At 36.6% G+C, this 15137-nt stretch overlaps 1 protein-coding gene across 1 annotated transcript in view; it reads left to right on the top strand.

Moving 5' to 3' along the window:
- The window catches only part of SEC23A (SEC23 homolog A, COPII coat complex component), a 62327-nt gene extending 48109 nt beyond the window's left edge, over nucleotides 1-14218 (top strand). Inside the window, 3 exon segments of the mRNA XM_070358207.1 lie at nucleotides 138-293; nucleotides 3564-3629; nucleotides 12680-14218. Of these exon segments, the coding sequence (XP_070214308.1) occupies nucleotides 138-293; nucleotides 3564-3629; nucleotides 12680-12769 (312 nt within the window). The 3' untranslated portion in view covers nucleotides 12770-14218.
- The last annotated feature ends 919 nt before the right edge of the window (nucleotides 14219-15137 follow it).

The following is a 15137-nucleotide window of genomic DNA, read 5'->3' as shown; positions in this document are numbered from 1 at the left end:
AAAAAATTAGTAACTTAAAAATAAATGGGATAATAGTCTATGATTTTCTTATTTTCTGATGATTGTTTCATTTGAAAAACAAATATTTGGTTAGGCAAGAAAAAAAGTAATAATTCCTTTAATTGTTTTAAAATTAGACCATAGCTCAGTGGCGCAAGTCAGGATACCAGGACATGCCAGAATATGAAAATTTCCGCCACCTTCTGCAAGCCCCAGTGGATGACGCCCAGGAAATCCTTCACTCCAGGTTTCCAATGCCGAGGTACATTGACACGGAACACGGGGGCAGTCAGGTAATGCTCTTCATTTGTTTGCATGTGTGTTGATGATTTTACAATGAGTTGTTCCTGTTTGCCTTCTGACATTAGTTTGAATAGACTGCTTCACCAGGCAAATGAAAAGGAAGGAGATGGGCAGATGGTTTCCAGAGGAAGGTATGCTTCCTTCTTGCCTTAGTTTTGAGAGCAGAGCAGTAAGATCATTGACTAGCTGACTACAGGTGGTGGTTTCTCCCATCTTCTTCCTCCAGCTCAGCTCTAGTCAAGAGCCAGGGTGGTGTTTTGGTGATATGCCAGCTTTAGTTGAGCAAGTAGATATGAACAACTTAGGAAATAATTTAGTGTACTTTTCTCAGATCTCTTTGTTTACTGACAAAGTCTATGAATATGAAGTTTATGGTAACATAATTTTTGTTTTCCTTATTCTATCATTTCACTTTTCTAGAAAATGTCATGTAATAGGAAAGCATTATGGCATTATAAAAAGGTGTGTAATTTTTAGAGTTATTAGGGTTAAATAACGTACATATAGCCTTTTTTGGCCTTACAGAAGACTCAATTAGGACCCCATAACATACACTTTTTTTTTTTGTTTTTAAAAAAAATTTTTTTTGTTTATTATTTTTGGCCACACTGGGTCTTTGTTGCTACACAGGCTTTTTCCTAGTTGTAGTGAGCGGGTACTACTCTGTGGTTTGGCATGCAGGCTTCTCACTGAGGGGGCTTCTCTTGCTGTGGAGCACGGGCTCTAGGGTGTGCAGGCTGTAGTAGTTGTGGCACATGGGTTTAGTTGTGGCTCCCAGCTTTTAGAGCACAGGCTTAACAGTTGTAGCACGCGGGCTTAGTTGCTCCGTGGCATGTGAGATCTTCCCAAACTGGGGATTGAACCTGTGTCTCCTGCACTGGCAGGTAGATTCTTTACCACTGAGCCACTAGGAAAGCCCAACTCTTTTTTTTTTTTTTTTTTTAGTATTTTATTTTATTTATTTATTTTTTAAAATTCATTTCCTTTTTATTTTTATTTATTATTATTATTTTTTTACTTTACAATATTGTATTGGTTTTGCCATACATCAACATGCATCCACCACGGGTGTACACGCTGTTCCCCATCCTGAACCCCCTCCCACCTCCCTCCCCATACCATCCCTCTGGGTCATCCCAGTGCACCAGCTCCAAGCTTCCTGTATCCTGCATTGAACCTGGACTGGCGATTCGTTTCTTATAAGATATTATACATGTTTTAATGCCATTCTCCCAAATCATCCCCCCTTCCTCTCCCACAGAGTCCAAAAGACTGTTCTATACATCTGTGTCTCTTTTGCTGTCTCGCATATAGGGTTGTCATTACCATCTTTCTAAATTCCATATATATGCGTTAGTATACTGTATTGGTGTTTTTCTTTCTGGCTTACTTCACTCTGTATAGTAGGCTCCAGTTGCATCCACCTCATTAGAACTGATTCAAATGTATTCTTTTTAATGGCTGAGTAATACTCTATTGTGTATATGTACCACAGCTTTCTTATCCGTTCGTCTGCTGATGGACATCTAGGTTGCTTCCATGTCCTGGCTATTACAAACAGTGCTACAGTGAACATTGGGGTACACGTGTCTCTTTCAATTCTGGTTTCCTCCGTGTGTATGCCCAGCAGTGGGATTGCTGGGTCGTGTGGCAGTTCTATTTCCAGTTTTTTAAGGAATCTCCACACTGTTCTCCATAGTGGCTGTACTAGTTTGCATTCCCACCAACAGTGTAAGAGGGTTCCCTTTTCTCCACATCCTCTCCAGCATTTATTGCTTGTAGACTTTTGGATCACAGCCATTCTGACTGGCGTGAATACCTCATAGTGGTTTTGATTTGCATTTCTCTGATAATGAGTGATGTTGAGCATCTTTTCATGTGTTTGTTAGCCATCTGTGGAAAGCCCAACTCTTGAATAACTTTTACTGCTGCTTTTAAATTCTTATTAGAGGTATATAAATTAATTATAGGTTATTTTTTCACTTGTTCCTAGAAAGTACAGACCTTGCTTTGTTTATTGATGTATCCCTAGTGCCTAGCACAGTATTACAAAGTAGGTAGTAGATATCAGTAACTATTATTCAGAAATGATAGCAATTATTATTAGGGTTTTACTATATTTATAATAGGAGCTACTATACCCTATTGAGAATTTGCAAAGCTGTTAACACTTTACATAACTTCTCTCATTTGATTCTCTAGCAGTCCTATTATTGTTTCCATTTTACGGATAATAAAACTGAGACTTAGGTTACTTGTGGCCAAGGAAAACTGTAAATGGAGGAATTGGGATTTGAATCCAGATGTTCTATGCTGCTGCAGCTGCTGCTAAGTCGCTTCGTTGTGTCCAACTCTGTGTGACCCCATAGACAGCAGCCCACCAGGCTCCCCCGTCCCTGGGATTCTCCAGGCATGAACACTGGAGTGGGTTGCCATTTCCTTCTCCAGTGCATGAAAGTGAAAAGTGAAAGTGAGGTCACTCAGAGGTCGCTCAATGAACCCATGGACTGCAGCCTACCAGGCTTCTCCATCCATGGGATTTTCCAGGCAAGAGTACTGGAGTGGGATTTTCCAGGCAAGAGTACTGGAGTGGGGTGCCATTGCCTTCTCCAAGATATCCTTTAGAAGTAGAAAAGATTTTGTATGGTACTAAATTTCAAATGATAGGACTGTCTTGTTCTTTTAATGTGAAAAATAATTTATGAATTGTTCTCTCATTGATGTCTCACCACATGTAGTGCTGTATTCCTTTTCAATTCTGGTTATTATTTCATGATGATAAGGCATAGTGGATAGATGGGCAAAATGTTGGGCAAGTGCTGTCATGGAATAGCCTATAGTTTGAAAAAGTTTGACAGTCATTGTTTAAAGTGAAAGAACATGTAGAGACTTTGAACCTTTGGAGACTTTGAACCTTTGTTGATGTTTCAGACCAGGTGTTTGGTAAATGTCACACTAACTTTGTCATAATTGTTGCACACATACTCTTTATATGTTGAATTTTGAATTCTACAATTTGTATTTGTTACTGTAAATGTTATTATGTATGTATGATTTGGAGAGGTTACACTTATTTGTAACATATAGTGGTCTACGTATTTCAAGATTTATCTCATTTTTTAAAGTTTCATTTTAATAAAATTAATTTTATGAAAATATATTAAATAGAATTGATTTTATATGGCATAATGTATTTGTTTAGCCTATATTGACCAAATCTTATATTTGATGGATAATATTATTTCTTCTTTGCTTTTAAGGCTCGTTTCCTGCTTTCAAAAGTTAACCCCTCACAGACTCATAATAATATGTATGCCTGGGGACAGGTAAGTGTAAATAGCAGACCGTGGAAATTATTTCTTTGTGTTTTTTATAGTTCGTTATTTTAGTGAAAGCTACGTTTTTTGCCTTTGTTTTTGGTAATGGTTTCTGCTGGAAAGTAATAAAAAAAAGAGGTGAAAATAGAATTAACATTTGGTGGCACCACAGAAAATACAAAAGTGATTATATCAAATATGTAGAACCCTTTCATATTTCAAGCTTATCATGTTTCCCTTGAGACAAAAAGCAATAAAGTGTATAGTAAATGAACTAGAAGGTGATGATTCAGACTTAATGCTAGGCTGAGAACCATAAAAGGCCACAGTACGCAGGGAGTGGTCAGGGATTGTGGTTGAACAAGAGAGGCTGGAGGCCTGGACATCATTATTAATGTATTTTAACTTGGTAGAAATTCTCTCTCTTGATACACTGCTGCTGCTGCTGCACTATATCACCACTTATCAAGTGTCCAATCTGCAGGACTCTATATTGGTACTTCAGGATCCCAGCTATCATCCCTGCCTTTGAAGAGCTTGTAGTCTAGTATTAGAAATAAAGCACATACCTAAGTCATTAAAAATACAAGGCAGATTGGGTTGTATGCTTTTAGGAAAATTTAAAGTGTTACGGGGGGATAGAGGAGAAGGAGGGAAAAGGGTCGCATGATGGCAGAAGAAGAGATATTTCCTTTAGAGTGCTTATGACTCCAATAAGTAGAAATTATGTGAGGAACGGAATTCTAGGTAGATGACAGTATGGACTAGGATAAAGAGTATATGTCAGGATGAATAGTAGAACAATAAACTGGAAATGTAATTGTACAGTTAGTTATGGAGGCTCTTGAGTACCAGGCTGAGGACTGAGGAGCTGAGTTTTTATTTGCTAAGTTATGGAATGTCATTGAAGGTTTTTGGCCAGAGAGCCAATTCTGACTCTTGGATAATACAGTTGAATCTTAAGATTAATTGGAAGCAGTCTGTAAGTTGGAACTGTTTCTGCTGAAGTAATCCAAGTGAGAGAGAAAGAAGATGAGATGGTGAAAAGGAATAGATTTGAGTTATATTTCGAGAGGAGACTAAGTGAGATTTGATTAGCAGTTGCAGGAAAGTAAAACTTACTCTGGGGCCAGACAGCTGTATACAAAATCTGAATTCTGATTGGATTCTGGATTAGAGCAAACAGCTTATAAAGAACATAATTGGGATGATTTGTGAAATATATAGACTGTATGTCAGATACTAGTATAGTAATAAATTTCTTAAGAGTAATAATGGTGTTGTGGTTATGTAGGCGATTGTCCTTGATCTTGGGAGATATATCCTAGAGTGTTCGGGGATAAAATGTGATGTCTTCAGCTTGAAAAAATGATTCAACAAGAAGAAAAAGAAAAGAAAAAATAGATACAAACATAAAATGTGGCAAAATGTTCATCATTGATTTTAAGTTCAGTGCTATGTTGGTATTCATTGTACTTTTTTCCTAAGGTTTGAATTTTTGAAAAATAGTTGAGGGGGGGAACAAGGGAGTAAGGCGCTCTGAGCCTGGGTAACTGAGAACGTGTGCCGGTAGGAATGAGAGTGAAAAGACAACGTTTTAGACCTTGAGTTTGAGATACCATCTAGATGCCCAAATGAGCAGGCTGTTGAAAACTTGGGTTTGGTGGTCAGGGCAAGGATTAGATAAGTGATACTGAAAGCCATCACAGTGGATGGTTGTCCAAGGAGAGGCTACAGAGGCAAAGAAGGATGAGACAGAGCCTTGAGGAAGTACAAGTGCTAGGAGTATTTTATACGTAATCAGAGAAGTGGAAGGAAAAAGAGAGGAACACCGTGTCCTAAGTGGTGAGGGAGAACTTTATAGAAGGAAGAAGAAGGGAGTAACAAATACTGAGATGCTGCAGATACTTGGTTTGAGGACTAGGCGGTTATTTGTGCCCTTGCTAAGCAGTTTTAATATAGTCATTGTGTAGAGGATAGATTATTAAAGAATTAATGAGTGGTGAAGAAGTGGAGGTCATTAAGTATAAATGGTTCTTTTGCAAATTTAGCCTGAATGAATAGTAGAAGGATGATTGTTATTAGAGTAAGGGCACAAAACTTACTTGTAGGCTAAGTGTAAGGAGCTAACGTTGGGGAGACCCAGAAGGACACTGTATAGATGTTTAAGATCCTCAGAAAGAGACAGTGTGATCACATTATGTGGAGTTTAAGCACTGGTAGGGAGGCAGGACATTTCTTTCTGCAAAAGCAAAGAGTGAGAAGAAGGGTGAAGACAGAAAGATTTTGAGGTGGAGAGAAAAACTCTTATTGGAGAAGCCTGTTTCTTTTCAGTAATAGATTATTGCTAGAGTGAGAAATGCTGGGGTTAAGGACTAGATAACAGAACAGGTTGCTGCTGCTGCTGCTAAGTCGCTTCAGTCATGTCCCACTCTGTGTGACCCCATAGACAGCAGCCCACCAGGCTCCCCTGTCCCTGGGATTCTCCAGGCAAGAACACTGGAGTGGGTTGCCATTTCCTTCTCCAACGCAGGAAAGTGAAAAGTGAAAGTGAAGTCACTCAGTCGTGTCCGACTCTTAGCAACCCCATGGACTGCAGCCCACCAGGCTCCTCCATCCATGGGATTTTCCAGGCAAGGGTACTGGAGTGCGGTGCCATTGCCTTCTCCAACAGAACAGGTTAAAAACAGCTATAAAGAATATAAGAAAGCAATAGAGGGTGAGTAAAAGACCTACAGCAGTGTTGAGGGTCCATTTTATTTACCAACAGTTTCTTGAGCATGGTTCCGTAATGTTCTTTAGCCATGCTGTGTAGTTAGGCATTGCATCAAAGATGAAAGAACTGGGGCTAATTTAGAACTAGAGGTAAGAAAGATGGACACAGCAAAGAGAGTAGAATATTTGAGAGCATTGTTAAACAATTGACTATGGGGCCCAGGCTAGTTAGAAGAGAAATAAAGCAATAATTGGAATTCAGGCCTTTTTCTTTGAATATAGTGAGTAAGTGAGTGAAAGTTACTCAGTCGTGTCCGACTCTTTGTGACCCCATGGACTTTACAGTCCATGGAATTCTCCAGGTCAGAATACTGAAGTGGGTAGCTTTTCCCTTTTGCAGGGGATCTTCCCAACCCAGGGATCGAACTCAGGTCTCCCCCATTGCAGGCAGATTCTTTTACCAGCTGAGCCACCAGGGAAGCCAAAGAATACTGGAGTGGGTAGCCTATCCCTTCTCCAGAGGAACTTCCCAACCCAGGAATCAAACCAGGGTCTCCTGCATTGCAGGCAGATTCTTTACCAACTGAGCTATGGGGGAAGCCCTTTGAATATAGAGGTGCCTCAAAAGTTTGCCTTGAATTCTCTACATTTTAGAGAATTTTTTCTGGGTGATTGTATCCATTCTTGTGGCTTCAGCTTTCATTTGAGTCTAACTTGTAAGTCTCCATCTTTGCTTTGGCTTCACAGTGACCTGCAGACTGGAGTTTATAACCACCAGGTGCAGAGCACTTGAGTTTCCTGTAGACATTTCATAAGCAGCATGCCCCAACTTGAGCTCTCTCATACCATCTTGTACTTACTGACTTGCAGGTTTTTTACAGAGGAGCCCACCATTCTCTCAGTTGCCAGGGCTTGGAACTTTAGTCATGTACATTTTCTCTCTTCTGCCCCTAATCATTGACTTATTTTCCCTGGCCGTTCCCTCCTTTCCCTGTCGCTAATCAAGATTAGGCCCTGTTAGTCTTCACATAGACTGTTGGAATTACCTGCTGGCACCGCTTCAGCTGTTTCTTCCCATTTTGGCACTGATCAGAGTGGTCTCCCTAAAACAGTTCTAAGTCAAAGCACTGCATGGAAATCTTTAATAACCCCCTATTGAGTTACTAAAAGCTCTGTATTGCTATTGAGGGTCCTTTGTAGTGTGCTCCACATAGCTTTGCCCACTTTTAGCTACTATTTAGTCTTTTTAATCAAACTGGCCTTCCTACTGCACTCTGAGTGTACTGAGCATGTAACTTACAGAGCAGCCATCCCTCAAGGCTCAGTTTTAAAAGTTTACTGACTCCATGAAACTTTTTCTGTGATTGTATGACTGGATATTGTGGAATATCCCTGACCCTTCATTCCCCTTCTCTTTCCCCATCCATTTCTGATGGCACTTATTTTTCCTGTTAGAATATAAATTACTTGAGGGTAATAACTGTGTCACTTTCATTTTTGACTTTCCACAGTACCTTAAACATTAGCACATATTGACTATAATACATCTGGACAGGACAACAGAGATTAGAGTAGGGGAATCTGTGGAGATGCTTTAGGAGTTACAAAGCTTTTGTGAAATAGATAGATAAATTGAGTCCATGGTCTAAAAGTCCTGAAAAGTGAGGAGGTTTTTTTTTTTTTTTTTTTTAATAGCAAGGAAAGGAACTTACTCCTGGAAATTGTTCAAGGGGTACATAGCATGTGTGAGAAAAATTTGTCTCCACATAATACATGTACATATAGATTTTCAATATCATCCCTCACCGTCTTCCACTTGGTAGGGAGTGGTGGGGAGACAAAAAGCCAAGTATAATCCTGTGATGTGGAACTTTGGGCTACAGGATGTCCATGAGTTAGCCTTTCTTTTATACTTTAGTCGGTTGAGTATTGGTTTTGGTTCTGGATCCCACAAGGTAAAAGGAACTTATTTAAGAAAAGAAAACCACAAGAACATAGAAAATATAGCACCAATAAATAGAGTTAATGAAAATAGTAAATAATCAATATGAGGGGGAAGTTAAAGGATACTTTAAAACAGTATTCATCAGGGGTCGTTTATCAATTGCCCGTAAGGACTAGGTGAACAAATGAGTGAAACTGGCTGCATATAAGAGACGCTTTCAGTCTCAGTGTCAGAAACCAATGCCTGAGGGCGGGGGCTGTGGCCAACTAGGGCTTATGGGGAGGGTCCACAGATGTTCCTATTTCCAGGCAGTAATAATTAAGTTCCAGTTTAATTATTATAGGTCATATTATTATTTTTTTAATTTTATTTTATTTTTAAACTTTACATAATTGTATTAGTTTTGCCAAATATCAAAATGAATCCATCACATAGGTCATATTATTTTAAGCTATGGACAAATGGGGGTGGAAAACCATCATGGATGTATTTTTAAAGAGAAAAAGGGTACAGTTGAAGAATCGAGATCAATCAACTGGAAATTTTTGATAAGATTGAGTTGAGCATTAGTATTTATCATTTCAAATAAGATCACAGTATATAAATTAGAAGACCCATATATATTTTGTCTGGTCTAGGAGAACTAGATCTGAGATTGGTGAATTGAGGTAGAAAGGCATCAATCCATGTGTCGTTCTGGGCTGATAGTTGAAAATTCTGCAAGTTACTAAACTTTCCTATGCCTTCTTTTCCTTATCTGTTACAGAGTTTAATGACACGTACTTGATATACCCAGTAATACTCAGTAAATATTAGTTATTAGTTTTCCTTGTTATCACTGGAGAAAACAGTCTCTCTCTAGAGATATTTAAGATAGGAAAGAAAACCAATAATAATATAACCTATAATAATTAAACTGAAACTTAATTATTACTGCCTGGAAATAGGAACATTAGAGGCATAAATAAGAGCCCTAACATTTTTTAAGCCAGACCCTGAAGGAGGGAGATCATTTCATTGGGTGAATATGATGGAGAAGGAAATCCCAGGCCAAGGAACAAACATGCAGTATTGTTTATCTTATTCACTCATTCATTTATCCATCCACCCATCCATGTATTCAACTTTGAAAGCATCGTCTTTGGAGAAACTTAAATATGCTTTGTTGTTATTAAAGGAGTTCTTTTTATTCATTTGATAAAACCTTGTTTAAATATTTTCAATCATTCGGTTAAATTATATCCTTACATATGGTGGTTTTAATTACATTATCAGGTCTGTCTCTCCTTAGGTTATTTTATAAAGTTTTTTCCTCAAAGAGGCAGTTAAAAGCAGTTTGAATTTCTTCTCATTATTACATTTTAGAAAATATAATAATCTTTTCCAGAAATGCCATCTGGTTTAGGAAAATTGAAGAATTAGTCACAGTTATACCTTTGGGGCAAGCTGGCATTTGATCCTATCTTTTATGAATAGAATCTTATGAAAACAAAACAAACAACTCCTTTTAGATTGGTTTAAAACTATTTCAAAGATCTTTCAGTCTGTGTTGAATTAGTTCATGTGTCTAAAAACAATGAAATTTTGGTCTGATGTATTTAAATCAGTGTTTCTCAGTCTTTATATTTTGTTAAATTTGAAAGCATCCCTTTTTTGTAATGGTGTTTGAAATGTCAAAATTAAATAAATGTGATAATTAGGAGTAAGAAAGAAACCAAGAGCCTAAGGTTTTTCTTGACATATGACTTTTATAAGAGAAATTATGTTAATATTTTTATAGATAATAAGCTGAATCTGCACTGTTTTAGTCATTATACTAAGATTTTCATAAACTCTTATTTATTAAAACACTTGTGAGGTGAGTACTGTTAATCTTATTTTTCAGAAGAGTAAATTGATGCTTACGTAGACTAACTTTCCCCAAGTCACATAAACTGTGACAAGGGTTTGGATTTGATCCTAGGTCATTCTAACTCCAGAATCTGAACTTTTAACCATTAAGCTAAATTGATGATTGAAATTTAGGGAGTTAACATGATACCCAAGCATTTTGCTAAAAATTATGAAATCTAATACCTTAGTTTTCTTTTTGTCAGAAATCGAGAGTCCAGTATAAGTATTATCCATGGATGACCTGAAGGGGGCGCCGCTGCAGCACTGCTTCTGTGATGGTGCTGGAGGCCTCTGATGCTGTAGTGCTTCATATGCTAAATGATATAAAACGTGGCCCTTTCTGCCCAATCCTGGGTGTATGTTAAAGAGAAAAAGGGTACAGTTGAAAAATTGAGATCAGTCAACTGGAAATTTTTGATAAGATTGAGTTGAGCATTTAGTATTTATCATTTCAAATAAGGTCGCAGTATATAAATTAGAAAACCCATATATATTCTGTCTTTACTAGGAGAAATAGATCTGGGATTGGGTGAATTGAGGTGGAGAATGTGTAAAGTGGAAAAAAAATCAGGTATAATTATAGGAAGAAAAAAAGGAGCTATTGGCTTATTACTAGTTTAAGTCACATTTTTGATACCTTACTTCCTATGTTAACTGTGAATGTAGAATAAAATATAGAATAAAATATAATAAAACTATATATGTAGCCTATAAAAGAATAGATTTTCTAAAATAGATACTAATGTTATAGGCCACCTGCGTGTGTCAGGTATTGTTCTATTTGCTTTACACAATTTAACTCATTTAATCAGTATGACAGCCATGTGCAATAGGTTCTGTTCTTATCTGTATTTTACAAATGAGGAAACTAAGACTCAAAGAGCTAAAGTCACTTCTTCAAAGTCATATAGGCAGTAAGCGGCAGAGTCAGGATTTGAGCTCAGTCTGCCTGGCTCCAGTCTCTAAGCTCTTAATTCCAGTGCTGTTGTCTCCCTTCATTATGTAGTTTTTCAAGTTCTTATGAATTCACCTGTGAAAACATATAATAAAATTGATTGTCCTTTTCAGGAGAGGTTATGGCATGTCTGTGGCTATGCCAGAGAAGAACCACAAGAGCTGTGAATTCTTATCTCATGTTTGCCACTAATTTGCTGATATCCTCTGAAAATTACTGAATTTCCTTATTTTAGGCTTTTATATATACCTCTAAATAAGAAAGTGGATATCAGGTGAAGAATTTAAAAATCCAGATATAAAATACTCCAGGAAACTTTCTTGCTACAATAAAATTTCATTATTAGTGGATTGGATTATTAAGATCATTTCATCAACACAGTTTTTATTAAAATAGAAGTCAGGAATTTTCCCTAACTTTAGAACCCACAAGAATCAATGAAAATGACTTGAATGAAAAAAAAAAAGAAAGAAAGAAAATGACTTGAATGAAAATATATGTGTGTTTTATTTAAAACATGATATAAATTCTCTTCCTTCCAGCTGGCAGTTCTGCCAAAATATATGTAATTGAAATTTTATTTTAGTAAACAGGCAGCAATGAAGGAGGCTTACTTCTTAGTAGAGATAAAAGCAATACATTCAAGACAAATGAACACTTTACTACTTTAAAGACTAAATTGGATATGGAGCTATTTTAATGCCAATTGATGAATTGCAGTACAAATCTGACTCTGACCACTTGGGGTTAGTGCAGACCCCAAAAGTCAAAGGACATGGTCCACAAACAAGACCTACCCTATTCAGATGCCAGCCGAAAGTCGAATCCCAGGTTACCCACATTTCCGACCAGCTGGCTACAAATTCATGTTTGGGGGTGGTGAGAAAGGGAGAGTGGTCGGATGGGAGATGGGTGGGTGGGGTAGATAAGAGGATGGGTTCCCACAACCCCCCATCAGATTTGGAAATTCCCTAGAACAACTCACAGAACTCAGGAAAGCACTATATTTATGATTACAGTTTTATTATAAAACTGATAATTCCTTTTCCCATGGAATCGGGGTTTGTCACCCTCCCAGCTGATGTATTGATGTATTTATTCTTCAAATAGGAATCTCCACTTGGCTCTGGTATCCAGTGGGTTTTTTTTTTTTTGCCTTTGTTTTGTATGATTGATTGAAAATCTAGCCCCCCACCGCCCCCACACCATCCCTTCCTCCCTGGAGGTCAGGCTCTCTTAAAGCCCAGCCATCTAATTACATGGATGATCTTTTTGGTGACTGGTCCCTATCCTGAGTCATCTCATCTCACAGCATAAACTCTAGTGTGATCTGAAGGGCTCATGAATAACAGATGCTGCTGTCGGGTAATTCCAAGGATGTAGTCTCCCCCCTCAGGAATCTGGGACAAAGACCAGTCAGATTCTTTATTATACAAGAACATAGACATTATTCTGCTTAAAATGATTTCCTTGTCTATTTTTTTTTACACATTTGCTTATACATTTTATCCTTTGTTTTTGATTATAGCGAATATCTTTGTTTTCTTCTAGGAGTCTGGAGCGCCGATTCTCACAGATGATGTTAGTTTGCAAGTGTTTATGGATCACTTGAAAAAACTTGCTGTGTCAAGTGCTGCTTGATGTGCTGAACTTAATAAGATTGAGAAGATGAAATAGTATTTGTTTCTTTTTTCTCTTCTTTTCAGTTAATCTGTGGAAATCAACAGAGATCTCTGTAGACTCTTTTTGTATTAGTATGATTTGAGACAGCATTTGGAAAAATGTTCATGTTTGTAGATTAAGCTAGAGTATAAGAGCAATACGAACAAATTTGTTTTCCTTGCCCCACAGTATTATAACTGGTTTTAGAAATTTGAGGTCTTTATAACTTCAGTTCAGTTCAGTCGCTCAGTCGTGTCCGACTCTTTGCGACCCCATGAATCGCAGCACGCCAGGCCTCCCTGTCCATCACCAACTCCCAGAGTTCACTCAAACTCATGTCCCATCTAGTTGGTGATGCTTTATAACTTAATTATGTTAAAAAGTAAAAATAGCGTCTGCCTTGCACTGCAGGGATATAACTCATTTGTATGTTGCAGACAAATTCCAAGTGGCACTGAATGTTCCTGACTTTTTGAAAACTTGTTTCTTAATTTTAACCAGAAAGTAAACAAAATCATCAACAGTAATGATAAATGTGAACATTTTTGCCTATTCATTGAATATTTTTCCATGATATTCAGCACTTATGTATACACTTCTTCTGTACTTACTCTGTTAAGGCAGATTTATTTTTATGATGACTTGTTTAGGAATTATTTGACTTTATATATGGTAATTTTCATGAAGATAATTTAATGTTTTTGGTCATTTGAAAAAAATAGTTTAGAGATGAAAGTTTTTTTGGATGACAGTTCCATAATTGATAACATGTGAAATTCCCACAAAGGACCCAACTATGTGATTAAACATATTTTTTTTAATAAAGGGAAATAGAAAAAAAATAGTTTCATCACAGTACATTTTAGAAAGGCTTTGCAGTAAAAAGACTATTGTAACTTCTAAACCAAATTTAATATTCACTGCATGCTTTTGTTATTTCCTTTTGTTTTTCTGAGGTAAGTTTTATATTATATCCTTCAGTATTTTAAACTCTTGGGAGTTTACACACTACTTTCTGTTTTTGCTTCCATTTCGTGAACAGTTGTAGTTCTTATTGAAACAGTATTATCTAATATTTTGTTGAATTTTATCATGTGATGATGCTCAGTTCTCTCTTGATTTATTCATTAGTATCATTCACTTTTACCTTTTAAAGTTTACTTGTAGCAGATGTTTACATTGCTAAAGCCAGATATGTTTGACCATGAAATTCACATCAAGTACTGCAATAAAAGGTGGTGCTACTATATGGGCTTAGAAGGACTGCGATGATTGTATTTGCATGAACACAATCATTTGATGGGAAAACAGAGACTTTAAATGAATTGTTTATATGTTTTATTTGATTAGAGTAAATAAATTGCTCTGTTCCATTTTATTTGAACTATGATAGGTCTAAATACCAATAAAATATACATTTGCTCTGTTTTCCCGCTTATTTTGAAATCTAGTAAGCCTGAAAAGCCTAGTGTAAAAGTAGAGCATTTATAAAACCTGCTATTGATGGATTAAAAAGTCACTTATTTAAAGAAAAAACAGCTTTATTGAGTTTTAATTCAAGATAAATTCCTTTTAAATCTGATAAAAATCCTCCAAAATTTTTCTTTTGCAAAAATGAGAACAGATACCTCAATGCTGGTGAACATTGACATTATTTGATCCATTGATTTAGAACAAAGGTCCTTTTATGGTGAAGATGATCAAGGCATTTGAACATTGCTCTTTTAATTTCTTTGATCATTTAAGACCAACATCTTTTTGTTGCTTTCCTGGCATTCTTCAAATTTGATTATTCAATGTAAATGCATATCTTATATTTTTGTCACTGCATAGCTGATAGTCTTCTCTACAACTGCTGTGTGCTGCTCTTCACAATTTAAAAATGGAGGAGCAATTTAAAAAATGTTTTACCGTACACTGTTTAGTGTTTAGACTGCAACTATTTTAATTTCTGATCAACCTCATCTAAAACTTTGCACCAAGAAAAATTTCTAAATTGTGCTATTAATGTCATGTTTTATTTTCTTGGTCAGTCCTTTAGTTTTAAAACAGTTCAAAAAGAAAGTTTTAATTGTAAAGATACTAAAACTCATTAAAGGTTTCCATGTGTACACTAAAATTTGCACTTACAAAAAAGATTACACCTCAAAGTTCACACTGTTTCACTGTTTTAAAATTTAACCCCAAACAAAAACTCTGGGTGGCCATATAAAGACTGAGTGAATTGTTTCTTCATCTTTGTAATTACCACTGTTTATTGAACCTACTGTTTAAACACTAGGATACTTTGACCAATGGATATTGAAGACCAAAAAAAAAAAAAATCTCTTCAAGGGAGACGAACTGA

Source organism: Bos mutus, chromosome 21 (genome assembly GCF_027580195.1).
Source record: "Bos mutus isolate GX-2022 chromosome 21, NWIPB_WYAK_1.1, whole genome shotgun sequence".
NCBI lineage: Eukaryota > Metazoa > Chordata > Mammalia > Artiodactyla > Bovidae > Bos > Bos mutus.
This window is presented reverse-complemented; position numbering and strand designations above follow the sequence as displayed.